At 49.0% G+C, this 23,012-nt stretch overlaps 1 protein-coding gene across 6 annotated transcripts in view; it reads right to left on the bottom strand.

Moving 5' to 3' along the window:
- GRM7 (glutamate metabotropic receptor 7) overlaps positions 1–23,012 on the bottom strand; it is a 220,307-nt gene that overhangs the window by 40,449 nt on the left and 156,846 nt on the right. For all 6 annotated transcript variants that reach the window (XM_027702625.1, XM_027702626.1, XM_027702627.1 and 3 more), the window contains exons 7-8: positions 22,259–22,398; positions 3,156–4,091 (exon numbers count right to left, since the gene is read on the bottom strand). In XM_027702625.1, the coding sequence (XP_027558426.1) occupies positions 3,156–4,091; positions 22,259–22,398 (1,076 nt within the window). The remainder of the gene's footprint in view (positions 1–3,155; positions 4,092–22,258; positions 22,399–23,012) is intronic.

The following is a 23,012-nucleotide window of genomic DNA, read 5'->3' as shown; positions in this document are numbered from 1 at the left end:
AACCCCTCATTGATCCCCTGAGCTCCTGCCCTGGCACAGCAACCCCTGCTCGGCTCAGGAGCCGCCCGGTATCGACTCTGCCTCCAGCCCTGACTCCTGTAATTGCTTCAACAGCTCTGCCAGCTCACTTGGCCTCTGATAAGATCCCCACACATCCAGGGAGAATTTAAAAGAGTTTTGTTGTCAAAAACAATTACACCAGGAGTGCAGAAGCTGCATTTCATCCCTGCAGTCCCTCTCAAAGGTCCGGGTGAACCAAGGCAGGGGCTGGGCAGGAGGAGGAGCTGGGACACCTGTCCTGTCCTCAGCCCAAACCCCCCCTGAGCCTTCAGCTGGGGGTGGTTCTGGGCATTGGGAGCTCAAAGTTGGACAGGATGTGACCCCTCTGCTTCACAGGGACTCCTCTGTGCAGTTCATAGAATGGTTTGGGTTGGGAGGGACCTAAAAATCATCCAGTGCCACCCCCTGCCATGGGCAGGGACACCTTCCACCAGCCCAGGTTGCTCCAAGCCCCGTCCAACCTGGCCTTGGACACTTCCAGGGATCCAGGGGCAGCCACAGCTTCTCTGGGCAACCTGTGCCAGGGCCTCCCCACCCTCACAGGGAAGGATTCCTTCCCAATATCCCATCTAAATCTCCCCTCCTGCTTAAAGCCTGTTAGTGCCTTTCTACAGAACCCACACTAAAGGAAGGATCTTTATGAGCAAAGACATGGCACAGCTCCAGTCCCCAGTACTGTGTCCTGATCCTCAAGGGTCATATATCCCTTATTTCGGGATATATGCAATGTATAGGAAAACACAAACCCCCCCAAACCTGGACAATCCAGGATGGAACAGGAGCTCTGTGACATCTGCAGCAGAGCCAAGGAAACTCCAAAGGGCCCTGAAAGATGGGAGGGACAAACACATTCCACATCCCCCAGGAATCCACTGGCTGCATTACCAAACTAAGCCTATAAACCACAACTGACCTATAAATCCTAACCAGCCATGTGTTCTCTCAGTTTTTGGACACTGGACAAAGAAACTGGTTAAAAAGGTCTGGAATCACCTTTTTCCCCCTGCCAGCTCCCACACACCTCATGTTTTATCTCCATCCTGTAGCACAAACTCTGGTATCTGGCCTTCCTCACACCTTCCTGCCTCCCTCCACCTGCTGCAAATGCCACTGCTCAATTTGTTTGCCTTCTATGAATTACCTGCAGCACATTTCGAGTTCTTTTTGTGTTGTTGGAGGTGTTATTCTCTACCCTGAACAAGGCAGGTGTTTTCAATATGCTTTCTGCCGAACAACATTATGCTTGTATTTATTGATAAAATAAAATAAATCCACACAACGAAAACCACAGTGTTATATATAACACCATTCCTCAGTTTAAAAGATTGTGCTGCATGAGATTTTCAGCAGGTGCAATTTCCATTTCAGCCCAGGCCTCTGTGGCTAAGCTACAGCACAATATTTTCCAGAGGAAATATCTGACAGGAAATCACTAACAATCACCAAAAAGCACAGCCCCCACTCAAAAAAAAGGGAGATGGAAAAGAAAGCAAAGCACAAAAGCTATTGCAGCTCCATCTCTTGCAGGGCAGGAGGGGAAGCCCCAGGAGCTCAGGCACTGGGGTTTGGCACCGTGTGCTGGGCCAGGGGCTGAGGGTTCCAGTGCCACAGGAGCTGGACAGACTGACAGGGACAGACACAGGGACTGCACCCAAAGACATCATGTTCATCATCATCTCCTCTCTGTACACAGCAATTTGGGCACAAATCTGCTGCTTCCCCAGCCCAGGGTAATTCAGCTCTGCAAGCACAGGGAAACCTGAAGCTTTGCTCCCAACATCTTGGAATGTCGGCAGCAGCCTTGGGAATTCTTTGTGTTTTCTTGTCAGCCCGTTACATCTTTGCAGCAATAGTTTAAAGCCCTTCATGTGGGTCACCTGCAGGCCCCACTGCCAGGCAGGGAGCCCAAAAGCTGCTCCACACTCCCTGTGTCAGACCCAGGTCACAAACAGAGCCCACTGTGGTTAAAGCTGTTTCTGCTGCTCCTTATCTCTCCCTTGGCAGGGAGAGAAGAGCTATTTGAAGTGTTTGTAAGCCTTGGCAGACCTCCTTTCCAGCTGAAATTAATTCCCTTTGGGGATGCAATGGCTGCATGGAAAGCCCATTGCAGAGGTGAGACAACACATAGAAACCTCTCCATAACCTCTGTGTCTTCCTGGGGGATCCCCTCTTCCAGCAAACTTCCTCCTGAGTGATCTCCTTTTCCACTGAGGGACAAAACTGAGGCCAAAACAACTGCAAATCTGCACAACCAACCTCCCAAACTGGAAAGAACAAAGCACTGGTGCAGCACCTTCCTGTGGAAGAGACTTGGAGCCAAAGCACAGACCTGCCTGGGTGACACCACTGTCCTCCTGCAGCTCCCCCTCAACAGCCTGGGAGTTTAACAACTGCAAATGTGGAAGTTCCACCCCAGCCCAACGTGAGGCGTGTTAGCTGGGACCTGACATTTGCTCACTCATTAAAGGGACACAAGAATTCCCTCCACAGTGCTGAGCTTGCCCGAGTTTTGTGCTCAGGAACAAATGCTGAGTGAAGATAGAGGCAAGAAAAGAAACAGGAAGCCAAAGCTCTTTCCTGCACAGGGAGGTGTGGGTTCAGGGACTGGGGATCACAGACAGCATGACAGACATCCATGCCCAGTCTGTGCTGTAAATGTGCCTCTGTTTGTGACACAGAGCACTCAGCAGGCTGAGCACTCCCTCAGTGCCCAACTCCAGAGGCACAGGAGTCTTCTGAGTATTTTTTGAGAGTTTTCTTGCTTACATCTGGTATTCAAAACGATTTAGTTAGGAGATGCCTCTTTCTGGGTAATATGACAGCTAATTCCCACTTATCTTACTGAAAGGATACAATTGAAATGGATGCAACAATAAAACTAATGGCTAATGTGATTGTTATTGATCATTTGCCAGTTTATAAATGAATGGCCCACGAGCTAAATGGGGAAGGAAAACAGTTCCATATATTGCCTGTGTGTCGGGAATGAGCTGACTGGAGGAGAGCTCATCTGGAAATCCATGTAAAGCTGAACATCAGCACGTCCTTAGAACCACAGTGAGTCCTGAATATCAGGTCTGTTCACTCTCACCTACCTTTTCGGCTGACTGGGCAGTGCCAAAAAATATTGGAATGAAGGCAAGCCATACTATACAGGTAGTGTACATAGTGAATCCAATGGGTTTGGCTTCATTAAAATTCTCTGGGACACCCCGAGTCTTGATGGCATACACAGTGCACGTCACCATCAGAAGGATGCTATAACCCAGGGAACAAATGATTTGTAGATCCGTAATGTCACATTTGAGAACTCCTCTGGCCTGGTCGGGGTTCATAGTCTTCTGCTCATCATAATCTATGATGATGTTGGGCGGGTCGACCGCGAACCACACGAAGACCCCCAGGAGCTGCACGGAGATGAGGCTGGAGGTGATGGCCAGCTGGGACGTGGGGCTGATGAGCCTGGGCGCCGTCACCGACTTCTTGCCCTGCTCGAAGATGCGGTAGATGCGGTTGGTCTTGGTCAGCAGGGCCGCGTAGCTGATGCACATGCCCAGCCCCAGGAAGATCCTGCGGAAGGAGCACACGGCCACGTCGGGCTTGGCGATCATCAGGAAGGTGATGATGTAGCAGAGGAAGATGCCGGTGAGCAGGACGTAGCTGAGCTCGCGGCCCGAGGCGCGCACGATGGGCGTGTCGTTGTACCTGATGAACGTGGCCATGACGAAGATGGTGGCGATGATCCCCAGCATGGCCAGGAAGACGGGGATGACGGCCCAGGGCGAGTGCCACTCCAGCTTGATGATGGGGATGGAGCGGCAGCCCGTGCGGTTCTCGTTGGGCCGCTCGTTGTAGGAGCAGAGCAGGCAGGTCACCTCGTCCGCCTGGTACTGGTACCCGTCGCACAGCTCGCAGTGCCAGCAGCACGGCATCCCCTTCACCATCTTCTTCCTCTCGCCGGGCTTGCAGGGCAGGCTGCACACCGAGGGCGGCACCTCCCGCACGCCCCCGCCCCACTGCATCTCCTCCACCTGCGGGACAGGAACAGAAACACACCCTCAGTCAGGGGGCACTGCCACGAACCCCAGGGGGGAACCCCGATGGGAAAAACCCCACTGGATAAACTCTTTAGGCTGCAGACGCCTGGAGATGCTCCAGGAACTGCACTGGGGTGTCTTTGCAAGGGACTCTGATGCACAACCGTGTTTGCTGCCTCCATTTTTCATTTTGTTGGTGGTTTATTCTGGTGGAATGACACACAACATCAGACAAAACTGTAGAGTGAAAGCCTCTTGTTTGTGACAACTAATAAGAACACTGCAGTGCTCGAGGGAAGGCAGGACTCACATTCACAAGTGCTTTCCACGAAACCTGGGACTTCTTACCAAGACCAAAGCAGAGATCTCCTTCCTGGAACTGTTGCTGACCAGGTGAGTATTTTAAATAAGGTGGAAATGTGTTTTATACAGGGCATGGGATCAGTGGGAAGATGGCAAGGTCTGCAGTATGAACCAGGTAAGAAATATGAAGGACAGGGAAAATGGTCACCAATGAAAACTGCAATAATTAGATAATATTTCATTTCAAAGTCACATTCAGCTTTTGAAATACCACACATGCTTCTGGGAATGCAAATGATAAATGATTATATTAAATGTAGGGAAAGTCTCACTTGTTCTGCAGTCTGGAGAATCCTGAACTCCAAAGTATGTGACAAAGGTTCCCAAGTACTGTGGAAAATTGGACTCACAAATCATTTAAAATTATGTCAGACTAAAGCCACTCACCAGGTTCCAGGAACAAGGGGGGCTCAGCAATGGAGCCCCCATGAAACATTCCAGACTAGAACTACTGGGAAGGTCCTGGCATTCCCAGCACCAGCTACCAGCTCAGCTGCCCAGCAGCATTTCAGTGGCTCTACCAGCTGCTCTGTGTGTGTGTGTCTTTTCCAAACATAAAACCTGATCCCCTGGGACAGATGTGAATAAATGCTATTAAAAACAAAATTTCAGCTATTTCTCTTTAGGTCACTTAGATGCTGACAAGCTCCACTATTTTCCCTACAAGTAAAGAATTCTAGAGTGTGTTTCTTGAATCAGCTGCCCTGATTATCCATGTCCACAGGAAGACTGGGGTTTGCAAGGCTTAAATTGAAGGATTAAGTTGCACTTTCCTAATTTAATTCAAAACAGATCCTGTATCATCCTAATTTCATACACGTGGAAAACCCAACCCCTGCAGTCACACACTGCTCACACACTGTAGTGCCCAGAGTCTCTCTGTGAAGGCTGTAAAATAATCCCTCCATAACAGATATTCCAGAGCTCTGCCACTGCCTGGGAAACTTCATTAACCTTCAATACCCTGGAAAAGAGAAAGATCCATGAACCCTTCCTTCATGCTGTGCTGAGCTGAAGGTGTGCAGCTCACAGAAGGCAAAGGAATGCTGATGATAAAGGGAAATGACTCATTTAATTGCACTGGTAAATTGTGCTTTGGTCTCTCTGGAAGTGGAAGGAGCCAGGAAACCCATTTCCATGCCCGACCCCGTCACTGCTCCAACACAATGGAAGCAGCCCCTACAGAGCTGGAGCTGAGCTCCTGGGCTGTGGGAATGCCCTATAGGAGAGCTGGAGGACTGGCACGTGCCCACATCCCTGACTCCCTGCAGAGGCACAGGTGGTGTCACTGCAGAGACCCAAAGAGATGGGGAGGAAAGAGAACCAGGGCTGAGACCTCTGACCCCTAAAGCAGGTGGGAAAAGTTCGTGGCAATTCCTTAAGGAACCAGCTGATTGACCCTCTGCTGCTCCCTCTTCTCCAGCCCTGATTTGTGTTTCGCCCTTTTCCAAGGTGGACTGAGACAGGGGAACTACAACTTACAGGTGTTTATACCTGGGGAGTGAGTCACTGACCCAGTCCAGAGCCCCCATTTTCTGCCATAACTCTTACCCACAGAGGTTGTTTGATGCCCTTTCTGCAGCAGACATCGATAGGAAATGAGAACATCATCCCAACCGCTCAGAGTTTGACCCAGTCTGCAGCAAGGAAATGATTTTCACAATTTTCCACATGCTAATATCTTCAGAACCACAGGCTGATTAATGTGTTATCACATCCCTGCTTCCCCTTATGGCTACAAAAGGATGAATTTCCATATTCTCAGACATATTCCACGGCATTGCTGGAACCTGGGACAGCCTAAAGGTGCTTTATTCTGCACGGATACCGTGTGTAGAGAGATAAATAGAAGATGGGGTAAAATTGTGGAAAGTCCTTTTTCTGGCCTCCTGGAGAGACACCACGAGAACTCATCACTGGCCTTGGAATGATTTGCAGAGCTCTGCTGCTTCTGGTGAGAAAAGTAATGATGCAAAGTGCCTGTGAGGAAATGTGCTGGGCACCAGCACCTGCACAGGAGGTAAGAACCTCAGTCAAACCAGAGGCACTTTCTCCACTCAGAAAAGCATAATTTTGAAAGAAAATTTGTCCTTAAGTGCCACATCTACACATCTTTTTAGTACCTCCAAGGATGATCTGAAAATGAAGCAAACAATTTCGTAAAGCATCAGAAAGTATTCTTGCAATTAATAGAAAAATTGGGTTTTTTATGTAGAACCTTCCATTTCAGTCCTATGTCAAACTGGCACACAGAGGATAAGGGAATTTATTTTTCCCAAGCCAACATCACTTCCAGAGGCAGCCAGACACCCTGCACTCACAGCGAGCCAACAATTCCACATCTTGAGCTTAGCACTGGACCCACTCAGTGCTGGGGGACACCAGGAGCTCCTCTCCATGGCAATTCTGCTGGATTTGGGAAGGATGCAAAACCTAAACCGCACCAGATGCTGCAGAGATGTGCCTGATGTCTTGGAAAATCACATATTTGCCCATCACCTGCTCATCGACACGTCAAGTGGCACATCTTCAACAGCATCATGAGCAGGCCGTGACAGTTCATGCACTGCTGGGTTGATCTGATAAATGGGGAAAAAAACCTCTAAAGCACAACAGGTTCATTGTAGGACATTCAACAGAGCTGGTGAAAACAGAACTTGGGAGCTGGCCATGCTCCAGGGGTCCAGCAGGGCACTGGGGTGCAGTGGGGCACCAGGGTCAGCCCTGCCAGCACAGTGTGCAGGAGGAAACCCCAGACCAGAACCAGGAAAGAAGCAAACAAAGAAACAACTGAAAAACCCAAAAGAAAAGCAAAAACTCCCTCCCCCACCACGGGGCAATGCAGCAGCCCCTGGGCCAGGGGTTAACTCTCCTTCTTCCCCAAACTCTCCCAACTCCTACGAATGGCCCAGTTCCTAAACGCCTCGAGCCAGAGGGATGGGATCCATTTCCAATATAAATTCTCATTATGTTCACTACAGAACAAACATTAACCAGAAATGCTTAGTCTGTCTCATAAGGCCTAATGTAATTGTTCATTTTAATGAATAAAGTAACTCGATAGAAGTGCATAATTCAAACGTCGCTGCTTTTCTTCCCAGTGCCACAAACATTCCCGTAACAAGCCATTTGTTCTGAACTTAATTGTTTCATGCAATGTTTGATTAAAACAAAAATCAGTACAAAAATAATTACATTAGTGGTAATTACCCTACTTGGGGAAGAAAATAGCCACGTTCCCTGATATGACTTTCATACCGACGGTGCCATTAATCTCACGGACACATCAGGACACGAGGAGGAGGATTGGGCTCGGATTTATTGCCACCCTCCAGACTCCAGCTCCTAACTCAGCACTTCAAACATTTGTGTACATTCCCCTTTGCAGGCAGCAATATTTGCATGACTTAGCTCTTAGGCTCAGCTATTAATGTCTTGTAATTAGTTTTTAAATCCAGGGGTTTACCATGATAATGGTTTTAAGCTAAGAATATGTCAATAACACATCGTCAGCAGAGCCTTCTGCAAAATATCAACTGCAATCCCTTCAGGAGATAACGGGGATGATAAACCAGAGAGGAGGCAAAGCTGCTCCAGTGGCTGCCCCAGGCTCAGGGAATGAGACGTTTGCCCTCATCCTGTGACTCATTTCATTTCCCTGTCTGCAGGATTGACAGCAAAGCCCTGAGACAGCACAGAGCCTGCAGGGTGGGGGAGGCAAAAAAATCCCCAGTTTTGGCTAAACCTGATCCACAGCTGCTGCCAGAGCACCTCTGCTGGGACAGGGATGCTGTGGCATATCCTGGGCACCCAATTCCTCACAGAGCATCCCAATCCATCCCTGTGCTCTGCAGCTCACCCTGCCTCACCACAACTGTTTTTCCTCCCTACTTCCAGTGCTGTTCCATGGGAACTCTACACTGGTGAGAAGGAGCATCAGTCCAGCACTGCCTCCCAACACCACAGAGGAGGCCCCTCCAATGTATCTTCCTTATAAATTGAAGTTAAACATCCTTACATATATTTTGTCCTGGTTTCTTCTGGTTTCTGTCCTCGTGGCACAGCAGCCACAGAGCCTTGTTCTTAAACACACACCAAACAAGCAAATTGCAACTTTCCAGTTGAAAATAACGGAAACTCGTCACTTCTCAAAGGCTTCCAGCAAAAAACCTGCAATTTTTCACTGCCAGACAAATCAGAAACATTGGCAAAAAATGGTGACGACGTTCCCATAATGCCAGACCCTCATCTTCCCACCTGCTGATTCAGGTCCTGGTTCATGAGGAGGATGCCCCCGGGATCAGTCTCACCCAGGGGCTGCACGGCTCCGGTTCCTGACTCTCCTCAGCTCCTGGGAAGCCCTGGCGTGGGCAGGGATCCCACAGCCACGAGTGCTGGAGGGACTTGGGCAGAAAATAACTCTCCTGAAGGCTTTTGGAAGCTGTGGGACCTGCTCCCACATTTCCTGCCACGTGAGGAGCGTGGGGAGAGCCTGAGGATCCCTCAGCTGCTCCTGGTGCTCCAGCCCCTCCCCAGCTCCATTCCCTGCTCTGGACAAGCTCCAGCCCCTCCATGTCCTTCCTGAACTGAGGGACACAGCACTCGAGGTGCCCCTCACCAGTTTGTGTCACACTGTGTCACATCCTGTTTAACACATTTAGTTAATTATGGCTGCAAACTTCAGCTAATCCCATCGCTTTTGTTCCCAGACTCCAGCTCCCCTTTGGTGACCTCACAATAAGCAGCTCTTAACCCTCATTTATTTTTGTCATTCCTTTCTACTCTTGCTTTGCCTTTCATTTAATATTTGTCATCATTTTTCACCAACCTCACCTGCTTTACACCAGCAGCAAGTTCCACTGAGCACTTATAATACCCTCTTTAATGAGATCCAAGGGCTATTTGTTCTACATTAAAGCAAGGACATTTCTAGCACACCACTGATATAGAGAAAGATGCTTAATCCACAATTTTTGCAAAAATGCTTATTATCTTACATTTCTGTTGACACACAATAACACTGAAAATTAATTATTTTAATGCTTTTGTATCTGCCTACAGCTTCGTGTTGTCTCCTCACTAATGGAAGGGGATGGACCATGCATCTTCAGTATTCATCCTGCAACCCCTGCATAATATTTTCTAATTAAAAAAAGAGCATGTGCTTCCAAATACCACACAATTCTTGTCTCTTTAAATTGATAGGTTAGAGCAAAACTATCTTTGGAAAGCAGAGCTTATCCAAGGCCATTTTGTATCCTATGGTGGCTTAGAATGAGAGAAAATCTGAATCATCACAGAATCCCAGGATGGTTTGGGTTGGAAGGGACCTTAAATCCCATCCAGTGCCACCCCTGCCATGGGCAGGGACACCTTCCACTAGCCCAGGTTGCTCCAAGCTCTGTCCAACCTGGCCTTGGACACTTCCAGGGATGGGGCAGCCACAGCTTCTCTGGGAAACAGAGGGATTTGTTGAGCAGGATGATGAGAAACCCCCAGTCCCAAGTCCCAAAGCCCATAAACCACAACTCAGCTCAAGGGTAAAGCGATGGCTCAGCCCTTCAGCAGCCAAAATCAACTTTTCAAATGCTTGTTTCTAACAGGTTCATAACCCTCCACAGCTGGCAAGTTCAAGTCCTAAATCACAGGCCTGGACGACAATGGCACATCTAGAAATAAATCCAGGAATTCTGATCTTTCACCTGAAAACTCCTTTCATGAGTTACTTTTCACAGCACAGCCATGAGACAACTGTACCAAATGTTTGAGGAAAGGATTGGCCCTTTGTCTTTGTTTATCTCTCTTATGAGCCAGAAACTTCTTATTTTTCCTGTTATTTATGACTGTGAAAAAGTCCTGCCAAATCCTACACACAACTTCCAAAGAGGAAAGGGCACCGAGGAGGGATGAGCCAGAGTGTGGAGTTTGGACAGTATTTATCTCCCAGTGCCTGCCAGCTCAAAACGCTTTCATTTATTTATCCTGCTAATTCCCAGGCTCATTCCAAGACCAGTATTTTCTAGTCACATTTTTGGTCCCAGTTTTCCCTTTTTCCAGCACCGGCATCAATGGGTCAGTAATTTCCTCCTCACAACTCGTGGGCCAGGAGGAGAGAGGAAAGAAACCCAGAATTCTGAGGGGAGCTCAGCACCCAGCTCCTTTTGGCCCTAATTAGATTGCTGCAGTGATATTAATAATAATACCAGTATTGAATTATCCTGCTCGGGTTATGCTCAGTCAGCTGGGCCCTAAAAGAGCTGTAGATGTACACAGAAAATTAGGGGACTTTAATTGCCCCACACTTGGGGCCAGGATTCCATCAGTGCCACGGTCACATCCTGCTGGGCTGGAGGGTGGGGCTGGTCCTGGCCAGGGGCTGGTGCTCCCAGAGCTCCTGAGGCCCCTGATCCATGGGCACAGACCTGGCAGGCAGACAGAGGGAATGGAGAAACCCAACACTGAGGGCTGAAACTGAGGATCATTCCATGCATTTAGCATCTGAATTAACACCAGCCCTCCAATCACATCCTGCCTAAAACAATAACGTTATATTTGTCTGCTTGAAACTCCACTAAAATTCTGTCAAAAAGAATAAAAATCAGAGCTTTTTAAATGTTATCCTTTTTTTTTTAATTACCCTTGCAAAACTAATGTGCTTCATCACACTTTTGCACTAACAACACGAGATTTTGCCTTCCCCTCCCGTCAAGTGAAAGAAGGACTGGAGCTGATATCTCATTCCCTCCAGGTGAGTACCTGAGATATTTCACTGCAAGACACTCCCAGGTGAGCAACTGCCTTCCAGGGCAGGGAATTTTCTCCCCATGAACAGGGAGAGACATTCAGAACAATCCTGGAGGGCATCCTGGTTTGCTGCCCCTGCCAGGGCACAGCTGGCAGTGGGGATGGGATGGGGAGGGATGGGATGGGATGGGATGGGATGGGATGGGATGGGATGGGATGGGATGGGATGGGATGGGGAGGGAGGACCAGCAGTGGGGCTCCCGTGCCCTGGGTGAACCCAACCTTAGGCACCAGGGGTCGAGGAGAAAAGCCAGAACCACCTTCTCCAGCTGCATTTTTGGGAGAAAAAGGGCAAGATCTGGTCTTGCAAAGCCTGCACAACCCTTCACCAGCCAGTTAAAGGACAGGCACAGCTAAAATGGGATAATAGATGGAGTTCCACTTCCCACTGGGAACCAGCTGCTCGGATGCTGCTGTTAATGGTCAAACCCAGCTCCCCCCACCATTAAAGGTGCAGTTAACAAGTAAACAAGGTTGTTTCATGGGAATCATTTATGCAGCGCTTTCACATAAAATGTACATTTTGAGTTTAGTGAAAAAGAAACAAAATAAAGCAGGAAAACAAAGCAAATAAAGCCTTTCCCTCAAGTTTTCTGGAGCAGACTAAAGACGCTGTACAGCTGTTTATTTGGGGCCATTATTGCCCATCATGTGAATGATTGGCTGGAGACACATTAAATTCCATGTTATACTCTGATATTATAGTCCTGCCACAAGCCACGGTGATTTTCTTCAGAAATCAGTATTCAGGGACATTTAAATAGTGATTATTTTTGACCCACTCAATACACCTTCTCTGTCAGAACCTTTCTGCTTTGCTTAAAGGTTGGGAACTCCAAGGGCTGTTCACGTGGGCCTCACGTGTGCAGAGCTTTCAATCACCCTTTGTGGGGTTCCTTTCTCCTCTGTAAAGCAAACAGGAACAATCTGATAAAATTATCATCATTTCCACTCTGCTACCCTTGGCACTGGCATCTGTATGGGACCAAAATTTCATTTTGCAGAACACAGCTGGATTTTGTTTAGGGTCTACAGAAACAGCTTTAAGCCAAGAGTTCCCATAGCTGCTCATACAATACAATAAAGGAGTTCACATGCAGGTTTGGTACATAAAAATGGAGACAAATCAAAGCTTTGGCTGCTGTTAATATTCACAAGACTCTTGGCATGACTAGAAGGTGCCAGCCCACACCTGCCAAGGATCTGCCACTGAAATCTGAGGCAGGTGAAGTCCCAAAGCTTGTAATCCTGCTCAGTGCTCCCACTGCCAGGTTTGGCACGAGGAAACCATTCCTCACTCCTCTGAATGGAAGTCACTCTGCATTTCCTTCCTCCTCTGCATGCAAAATAAAACTTATTTGCTCTTTGTGCCAGGATGCAACGTGGATTTGCATAGAATCAAAGAATCCCAGGATGGCTTGGGTTGGAAGGGACCTCAAAGCCCATCCAGTGCCACCCCTGCCATGGGCAGGGACACCTTCCACTAGCCCAGGTTGCTCCAAGCCCCATCCAACCTGGCCTTGGACACTTCCAGGGATCCAGGGGCAGCCACAGCTTCTCTGGGCAACCTGTGCCAGGGCCTCCCCTCCTTCCCAGGGAAGAATAATATCTAAAATAAGCTGGAAGGTCTTGCTGGAGGAGCTGAGGAACCAGCCCTGCACGGTGCAAACCCGTGTCCGGGGGGAGCTGTCCTGCAGTCCCCAGCACCCCTCTGCTGCAGCCCAACATCTGGGAGGAGAATGGCAGGCACTCACCTCTCACAGAGACAGGGATAGTCCACAAACACCTTCTCCCACACCACACAAACCGCAGGAGGAGACAAAAAGAGGATGAGAAAGGAGATGTCAAAGAAAGGAACAGCACAAGCATCTCAGGGCTGTGCTTGTGGCCTCGCCAGACATGGACCTCCAGGCTGCTGAGCACTGCTCCAGGAGAAAGGGCTACACTTGCAAAGGAAAAGATAAAAATGTGTCTGATCTAGAGGCATAAATCCTGATTACTTCCTGGATTCTCCCTCTTCCACACAGAGCCTTGGCTTGCCCTTCTCCACCCTGATACCCACAGGTCCCCACGCACCTTCAGCTGCCATTCACAGACAGATAGAGAGAGTATGTCCCATCAAACCTCCTCTGCCAGGGCAAGGGTGAGGCACAAACACTGAAGCTGCTTTTTGTGCCATCTCCATGCCCTGGGGACGATCCCCAGCAGGATGGGAGTGCCTGCTCAGGGCTGCCCCAGGCTGGGGCTTTACCACAGCAGTTATGGGGGCCCTGCTGGGCTGAGACAAGGGGCAAGAAGGATGGAAACATTTGGCAAAAAAACAGCTAAAGAGCACAGTGGCTCTAACTGGAAGCCTGAGTTTCCCACTGGACTACCTGGCAGGCATTTGGGACGTGCCCAGTGCTCAGGTATTTGTGACACACCCAGTGCTCAGGTATTTGGGATGTACCCAGTGGTCCCTTGCTGCTGGAGCTGCTGTGCCCTGCTTTCCACTCTGCTGGGAGCAGAACAGCTTTGGTGCACAGATGAAGTGCTTTTCTCTCCAGAGCTGGGTGAACTTCTCCAAACACAGCAAAGCACATCTGTCATTGAAGAGCCTCTTCCCATTTTTGGGTATTAAATAAAGAATATTGCACCCTCAATAACACACAAACTGACATTGTTACTCCTGCCAAAAGCAACCAAACCTGTTCATTAGCCATAAAATGTCCCAGCAAAGCATTTGCTCTTGAATATATTTGCTGACAAAACTACATTAGCCACACAAAAAGGATTTACAAAGGGATGTGCAGGAGCAAACCAGCACCTATTTTGAAGACTGGGTGATTTGTTTTTCGTCTTCTATTTCTTGTGTTACTCATTCTCAGAGTGTGTCTGCCTGCAGCTCACGGGCACGGGAGAGAACAGCACAAGATGAAGCAAATTCTCAAGTCACTGAGTCTTCTGCTACGTCATTTTTGTGCCATTCCAGCTTTTATGAGCTCCTCATGCTCCTGGTTCTTCCCATCTCTGCACACACCTGTAACATATCTCAGATACTCTCCCAGCCTGGTATCTCTTAGCATTTATCTCCCTACAAACACTTTACCCTGTGGCACTCTCAGCCCTGGAGGAGAATTACACCGATGTTCTGTGTTGCCCAAAGCTGGTGGAGTTCAAATTCCCCTCTCCTGCCTGGGGTGGTGCAGCCCAGGGTGTGTGTTACTGCCTGGAAAATGGGTCAATGGCAGAGAGGAAATGACATTTCACATCCTCAGTTCCAAGTCTGAGCCAGTTTTCAGAGCAATGTGTAAGATTTAACTATCACCTTCCTGTTTTTATAGAGTGAAATTCTGCATAGAGAGCTTGAACTTGTGGGATAATCTTTCTTTTTAAAAAAAACCCCACAGTTTTTGTGATTTTCAAGTGTGGAAAGGGGTGCCCACGGCTCTGGCTCTTCTCTTTGTGGATTATTTTCTAATTCTGCACATGGAGGGGACTGAGGGTCCTTGTTCTCCTGGATGGTTTTGTTCTGCCTTTCACACCCAGCTTTGTCAAAGCCTCCCAGCACTTCAGTTCTCAAAGCTGCTTTCCCCCTTCCAAGAGCACCACCCTGGCAGGGTTTCTGATTCACTCCAGACCAAGCCTTGCTGCACAAGGATTGTCCAGGACTTCCATGCGGGCTCCAGCTCCTGCAGTGCCCTTTCCAGCTCCTGCAGTGCCCATTCCAGCTCCTGCAGTGCCCTTTCCAGCTCCTGGCCAGATCCATCCCCTCAGCCCTGGGCTGTGTCTCTGTGGGTGTTGCTCCATCAGCATCGTGCTGACCCCAAACACTCCTGGGAACTGGGCCTTACATGCCCAGTGTTGGGTACATGAGCACTGAGGGACACTTGGAGACACCCTCTGAGCTTCTCTGCATCCCAACACACACTGCTCAGGACTTCTTCCAAAGAAAGCCCAGGTACAAACAGGATCACCTGCATTTAGGGATCAGAGACTCACAAAGGAGTTTGGGTTGGAAGGAACCTTAAATATCATCTTATTCCAACTCCCTGCCATGGGCAGGGACACGTTCCACTATCCCAGGTTGCTCCAAGCCCCGTCCAACCTGGCCTTGGACACTTCCAGGGATCCAGGGGCAGCCACAGCTTCTCTGGGCAACCTGTGCCAGGGCCTCCCCACCCTCCCAGGGGAGAATTCCTTCCTAATCTAACCCTGCTCTCTGTCAGTTTGAAGCCATTCCCCCTTGTCCTGTCCCTCCAGGCCCTTGAAAACAGTCTCTCTCCATCTTTCTTGCAGGCTCCCTTCAGGCTCTGGGAGGATGAGGTGCCATAAGTGCTGTAGCTCCCTGCTGTGGTACAGGAGCAGCCCTGCTGGATTCACATGGTTTCTGTCAGGTGTGCTGAGGTTGTGCCCTTATCTGAGCACAAATTACTTCCAGCAGCCGTCTCTGAACCAACTGCATCAAACCCATCTGTGATCCCACAGCCCCCTGGTTCCGTTCCAAGAGCCCTCCCTGAGTCCGGCTGCAATCACAGCTTGTGAGCAGGACCTGCCTGATTCCAGCCTGCTCCTGTTCCATACATTTTTGGAGGCCTGATGGAGGGGTAAGGAATCAGCATATGGTCATTCAGCAGGCCAGTGGTTTGAAAAATTCCCTTCCAGTTGGCTGAAAGTTAATTCTGCAAGTTAAGATAATTAAAGGTGTTTTGCTGGTCACAGCTGACACGAGCAATGAAAGATTGCAGGATTTAATGAGAGAACAAACCAAACAACATCTATTATTGCAGCACATCAGAGCTGCTGACATGGTGGGCACGGGGACTCCAGACAGAACATGTAACTGGGATGTGTTTTAGGAACCCACTGATGCAATTACTCACCTTTCAACTCCTGCCTGGAGCACAGAGAGTTTGGCTGAGGGTGTAACAGAGGCTGAGCTCAGAGAGGCCCAGCTATGGCCAAAAGCTCTGCAAACAGGCTGGAGATCTTTCTGGAAGGGCTTTGCATTCAGCAGAGGAAATACTGTGAAATAATTCCCACAAAGCCAGACACCCCCAGCCCCGGGAGTGTGACTGTCACACGTGTCACAGTGACAGATGTGACGCTGAAAGGTGGGTGCATGGACAGGACCAGGGGAGCAGAGGATGCAGAGTGTCCCAACAGTGCCAAACAAACAAACAAACAAAAATCCATCTGCTTTGAACACACTCTGCTCCAAAGAAAAACACAAAACCAAAACCCAACAACAAAACCAAAAAAAAAAAGAACAGAAATCAATTTGAACACGTTATTTTAGAAAAATACCATCTGTTGGCAGAATATTCCTGAGCATCCAACAGTGCTGAGGAGTCGCTTGTATCTAATTCCAACCTGAATATTTTACCAAAAAAAGGCAGGTACAGCCAGGTCTCTTGCCAGCAGGTTAGACAGTTAATTCTCTCATCACCAGCTCACTATTCATAACATTTATTTCCAGATTCCCTAACAGAGATGTTTGTGGCAGTAAATTGATTAGTCTGAGCCCAAACAGACTCAGTAGGTGTTGAAGTGAGCAGGATCTGCATGAATTGCACACAGGATTACCGAGTTATTTAATATAATTCTGTTTGTGGGGAAAACAGAACAGCAATGTGGCAGCTGCCTCATCCCTGTGTCAGTGGTTCTGTCTGTCTCCCAGGCCAGCCAGGGCTCCCCATCCTCTGGAGGGGAATCCTGACCCCCAAGCCCAACACCACGAGCTGCAGGAATGTTACTCCTTAAAGCAAGATTCATTTTTTCCCCCCGTTTTTCACGCTCCTCTAAAGTACAGGAGAGCAGCAGCCCCGAGCTCCCTCCAGAGCAGGGAGTTATTAACGAGCAGCAGCCGCGTCCTCGGCGCCAGCCAGGATTTATAGGGGCAGTTGGACCCGTGTAACCGGCGTGTTTATGGAACCATATTGATAATTATCAATGCCATCCATCTTCCCAGCACTTGTTTGGCAGGATTGCAGCCATAGATCACGCGCTGCTGGAGGCCATCAATAAGGGGCTGAGGGATGGCAGGCAGCCGGGCACGCGGGGCTCCTGCAGCCAGCAGTCGTGTGTCAAACCCTGCACTGCTCCCTCCACACCACCAGGCTATTCCCAATCCCAGGGCACGGCCACAGAACAGCACAGACTTTCTCGTTTGTCTCTGCACGTCGCATGTTTGGGCATCTTTAATATGTGTTTGTTTCTGTTCGCGAACAGATTAATGAGAGAAATGGTTCCATTTTATCTGCAGCTCACAGTCAGCCCTGCCTGATGCTTTGGAAGTGAAGCACGTCTCGAGTAAGAGCTGCTGGAAATCTCTGCAGTGTAATAATGGACAGGACATGGTGTTTTCCATCCCCAGTCAAGGATTCACCTTCCTCAGCCATCCTGAAAATGTGCTGCAGAGCCCCAGTGACACTGTCCTGAGCCATAACACCGAGCTGGAAGAGTGCACTTGACAAGTTGGAGATGCCAATGCAATTAAGACAACATGATGCACCCCATGCAGACACTAATGGCCTTATTACAGCATTCATTAGACAATCAGACCAAAAAACAGCCCCGTGTTGGCTTGTTCTGGGAAGATCTCCCTCTCCAAGGGCAAGTGAACAGGTCTCATGGAACCATTTCACTCCTCCCAGATGAGGGTGAGGGTGGGAGAGGGCACCACCTCTGCCCCCATGGACAGACAGCCCCAGAGGGATGTGAAGGGATGATCTGAGGTGACCCCACACCTCAGCTGGGGACACTCAACAGAGGCAGGAGCACCTCCCCAGGGAGAGCTTCCTCCTGTGTCCAGCCAGCACCTCCAGCCCATCCTGCAGGATCTCAGCATCCCCCAGCTCGTTGTTACTTGACCACAGGCAGCAGCTCCTGTCCTCCTGCAGGAGCCTGGACAGATCCCTCCAGCCTTGGCACAACCACTTGGAAAAAGAAGGTTCAGCAATTTCACAGGGATTGTTTCTTTACTGGTTGATTTGGCAGTTCTGGGATACTTGCAGGGGGAATGGGATGGGAAAACATAATAAACCCGGGACCTGCTGAGTTAACTCTGTCTAGAGAAAGAAGCAATATCACCAAATTTCCCACGAGAACCTGCAGTTCCTCTAGGAGTGATCCATTTCTTTCTCCTTCAGGCACAGCAGTTCCTCCAGGAGAGGTGTGTGTTTGTGTCAGGCACCTCAGAGCAGGAGTTGTTGCATTTTTAGGAGCCAGCCAGGTACGGGAGTTGCTCAACCAGCTCCTCGCACTCCTGCAGTGCCTCTTACCCACCAACCTCAAGGGCTTCCAGAGGCTCACAAAGAGGGCAGGGAGAGCGAGGAGGCAGCTGGAGCTGGGGCTGTGGGGCACATTGGGAGAGCAGAGCAGGGAGGGCAAGGACTGCTCTCAAATTCCAAGAGGAACACCAGGCAGGAAAGCAGGACCCTGCAGGTTCCAGCCATGCTGCCTTCAGCCACCATCACCCTTTCTACTGCACCAACCACAGAGGCCTCAGAGATGCAGTTACTGCCAAAGGAACACCAACCAAACAACAAACCAAATTACCCACTTGAAAAGCAAACCAACCAAAAAACAGCCGGGGTATGACACGCCCCCTTCTCCCTGGGGCAGATTTCCTCCCTGACACCGCTGGCACTTTTGGCTTTTGAAACATTGAACCTAAAACCAGCCAAAGTAGTTCTTGTAACGACACAACTGCCTTGTGACACCCACACGCACCCTCAGCACCACCAGGGAGCCACAATCCTGGTTTAGAACTCCACTATTACCGTGGCCAGAGGATTTCTCAGCTAATGGCATTAGCTGTATCTTTGCTTTACCACAGGTGCTGGGGGTCACGGCTCAGGATTTCAGCAGGGATGCAAGCTGGCCAAATTCCTGATCCCAAAATCCAGGGCAAAGCGTTTCAAATTGCAGGAGGACATGAACTATAAATACTGCGTCTTAAATGTGCGTGCCAGGGGCCAAAAGGGGCTGACAGAGCTTGGCACCATCCTCCCCAGGGGCAGGGGCAGAGGGTGGTCCTCCCTGACCCCTCGTTGGAGGGGGGTGGGCACCGTGTAATCACAACCTTGCTGCTGGGAGAACAGAGCACTGCAGTGGCTTTTCATGGAATACTGGCCAAGCCATCCCAAATCAGACATCTGCTCATTTCATCCTTGCGTGGATCCCTGGAACACAGCCAGCACTGGCACTAAATCATGCTCTGGGTGCTGGGCAGAGCTGGGCTCAGTGGTTTGACACCAACCAGGCAAAGGAAGGGGGGGACTGTGCTGCCCCTACGTAAAAGCCACATCATGTCCCAAAGTTTGCTGCAGTGAGAAGTCATAAAATATTTTCTTTGTTATCAACCAGCTTCTGACCTCAGATACAGGAATGCAAATCCAGGGTGAGTCAACAGCACCCAGACGAGACACTTCACACACAAACATCTGAAGGGAAGCAGAGCCTGGCTCTGGAGGGTGCAGGGAGCCAGAGTCTGCCTTGGCTGGACAGGAAACACAAAGGTGATGCCAAGGTGGGAGAAGTCACCAGGACTGAGAAGAACAGTCAGTCTCAGATAACTCACAAAACCAGGTTTATCAGCTCATGACAACGAGAAGAAAACAAACAGATAGAGCAGATTTTAATAAGTTGTTAAAGATCTCTTCTGTTTGTCTACCAACCTAAGCAACAGGAAGAAAGTTTAAATAGAAGTTCTTCTGTAATTTTACATAAAAGAATCCAGTACAGCTCTCAAGATTAATCCACTCTGGGACCATCACTCTCCAAAAAAATACCACGAATGGGAAGGTGACATGGACCATTGCAGAAGAGCTCCAGAACAGGCTGAACAGCAGCACCACAGCCAGAGAAATGGCAAAACATGCTGGTTCCTTCTTGGAATGAGGACAGTGATAAGGAAGAAGATATTTACTCACTTGTGATGGTCTTCAGCAGTCGTTTACCTGCTCCTTTTGGGATCTGGAGTGTCCTTACCTTTAAGGCCCGTGGGAACAACTTTTCTCTTTTGCAAGGGAGGAAATTCAGACACACAGAACCGAGACTGCCCAGAGTGACAAGTCTCTTGGAAAACAAAACATCACTGCAGCAGTTTCCAAATCAAAATTAGCACTTGCACCACACATCCTTTTCTTTCCCCTTCTGTGTTAGTAATAAAGGAGTAAGAACTGGGGAAATATCCCCTGAAGGGTTATCTCCACAGTAATTACTGAAGACAAATTGTAGCCTCTGGTAGTTTGCCCTGGGATGTATTTAATAGTATTTAGTTTGGTTATTTCCAGGAATCCTTGACTTCCCTAAACTCCACAATTTTCTTTATTATTGTAAGAAAATACAGACAGGGACTATCACATACCTACACCTACATCTATATCTGTGTGAGAAATCAGGACACTTTCATGAGCAGAAGGGAAGTTACTGAGAGAATCTTAATTACTGAGGTGACCCTGTGGCCACGAGGGTTCGAGGGTGAGGAAAGAGCTCTTTTTATGGAAACATTTAACACAACAACAGGAATACAAATCAAGCTCCATTAATTTAGCTTTAAATTTTAATGAATCGGGATGTGTCGTTTACATAAAGAAGGATTTACTTAATAAAATATTAATATTTTTTGCTGAAAGAACTGTAAATTGAAAGTTAATATAGGTTTCTTTAAATAGAACATCAGAAGTCGAAAAACACTGAAAGAGCAAATCAAATACAGTCAATCAAAATGAGCCAGAGTCCAAAGAGAGCAAAATATTGTGGCCAGTCTCCAAGACTGGACTTTTGGTGACCCACATATTATTTACTTAATTTAACAAAAAAACATAAAACATTACAAACGTGTTCTGCATTTGGTTACACCCCAAATGATGGTGTTTGGACCTACCTGGGCAGCCCAAGGATGTGTCCCAGCTGCACAAAGGGCTCTGTGGCTGGGGGGGAGGTCTCAGGTGTCCCCACAGTTCATGGGTCTGACCCCCCAGTGCAGTGAGGGTGATGCTGGGTCCACGCTCAGCCACGGGGGCTGTGAGCACTCCCTGTGTGCCAGGTATGTCCTGGCCACCCCTGGGGGGTGTGTGGGGCTGGGCCACGGTCACACAGCCCCCCCTGTCACCCTGCACCCTGTTTGCAAAGGAAATCTGGCAGCAGAGAAGGAGCCACAACACACCAAGGATTCATGATGTTCCCTGGATGGCACCTTGACTGAGAGAGGAGAACCTCTTTCAACAAATAAACACTTCAGGACTAACCTTGCTCTTATTGAGGCTCTGTTGCTGAAGAGCCAAACTGAGCTGCAGACACTGGCTGTGGGTGTTCCTGACACTCCACAAGGAGCCAACAGCTCTAAGGTTAAACTGGCACCACTTCTCCACCAGCTCCAGGCCCAAGCAACTTGCACAGAGTCAACCAAAACCACGAACCCAGCTCTCGAGACAGGTCACACACCAGCTCTGTGTCTCTCTGAGGCTGACACAGAGTCTCCAGCTTTCCCACCCACCACTCCTGCTTTTTTCATCTGGAAAACATCAAAGTATCTTTGATCCCCTGCTCCTACGTGCTTGTTTTCCTTTAGGCATCATCACAGAAAGGCCACCTCATCCATATGGATCGAAAGTACCACCGGAAAAGTGAGTCACTCCAACAACATTTAGTTTCAGCTTTCCAAAAACGGGAAAAACTGAAGAGCATCTGCAAATGAAAGCCCCGTGGTTTTGAACTACAACAAATTATGGCTTCATTTTCCAAGCTGGCAACTGGGGACTTCAGACACACAAAAGTAATAAAATTTGCATGATCCCCTAACGTCTCTATTAGTCTGAGGAGCTTTGGTGCTCAGGGTACAGGGAGAAGGTTGCAGGACGGACTAGAACAAGATAACGTGCGACAAAACCCCGCGATGCCGCGGTGAAGAAACGGTGAAGATCCCTCCTACGTTTTTCAGGATGAAAAAAAGCATTTAGTGACTGTGGCCGACAAAAGGGAGCAAGGAAGGACTGAGCCAGACTCACGTTGAGCTGGAGGTCGTCTGTCCACTGGCCCACGAGGCGGTAGCCCGGGGTGCTGGTGTTGGTGCTGTGGAACTGGAAGATGTCGTAGCGCCCCGGGGCGTCCCCGTTCTTGTTGAACATCACTGGAGTGCCAGCACTGCCTGGGGGAAGGAAACAAGACAAAAATCCAACCAACCAACACCAAGTCTTTACAGGATCTGCTTTGTTTAGTCACGGTCGAGAGCATTCAGACTGGAAACGTGTTTCAGGCAAAGGTCACCCACCAGCCCGGCCATTGAACAGGACACTTGAGGACACTGGCATCACCCCTGCCCTCTCCCAGAGATCAGTTCTCACTGCCTAAACCTGCTGCCTAAAAATAAACAGAGCAAACTAGCTGAGCCTCACCCCACTCTAGCTTTGCCCAACATAAGAAATATCAGAAGGCTTTTCTTGCTGCCCTCCAGCCTCCCTCCCATCTCTCTTTCCTCAGGGAGTTCTTCAGTGAAAATCACTCCTGTGAATGGAGCCTCTAAATGCTGCTTTTCACCCCCTCCCAGAAAATGTTCCATCTGCTTCTGTGAGATAGTGCTGTCAGGAGTCAGCCCAGGTCTGGTGAGTCTTGACTGGCATCCAGAAATAGCTTCCTCCTCCACAGCATGTTCTCATTGCCGCAATCACCGTGTGCTTGGGGTGGAACAGAACAGACTAAGCTTTAGGAAGGCTGTTCCTTGTGTACTCCCTTATTTAGGCTCTCTGACACCGACACAGAAGT

This window comes from Neopelma chrysocephalum, unplaced genomic scaffold, assembly GCF_003984885.1.
Source record: "Neopelma chrysocephalum unplaced genomic scaffold, ASM398488v2 Primary Assembly neopelma1_189, whole genome shotgun sequence".
In the NCBI taxonomy this organism is placed as follows: Eukaryota; Metazoa; Chordata; class Aves; order Passeriformes; family Pipridae; genus Neopelma; species Neopelma chrysocephalum.
This window is presented reverse-complemented; position numbering and strand designations above follow the sequence as displayed.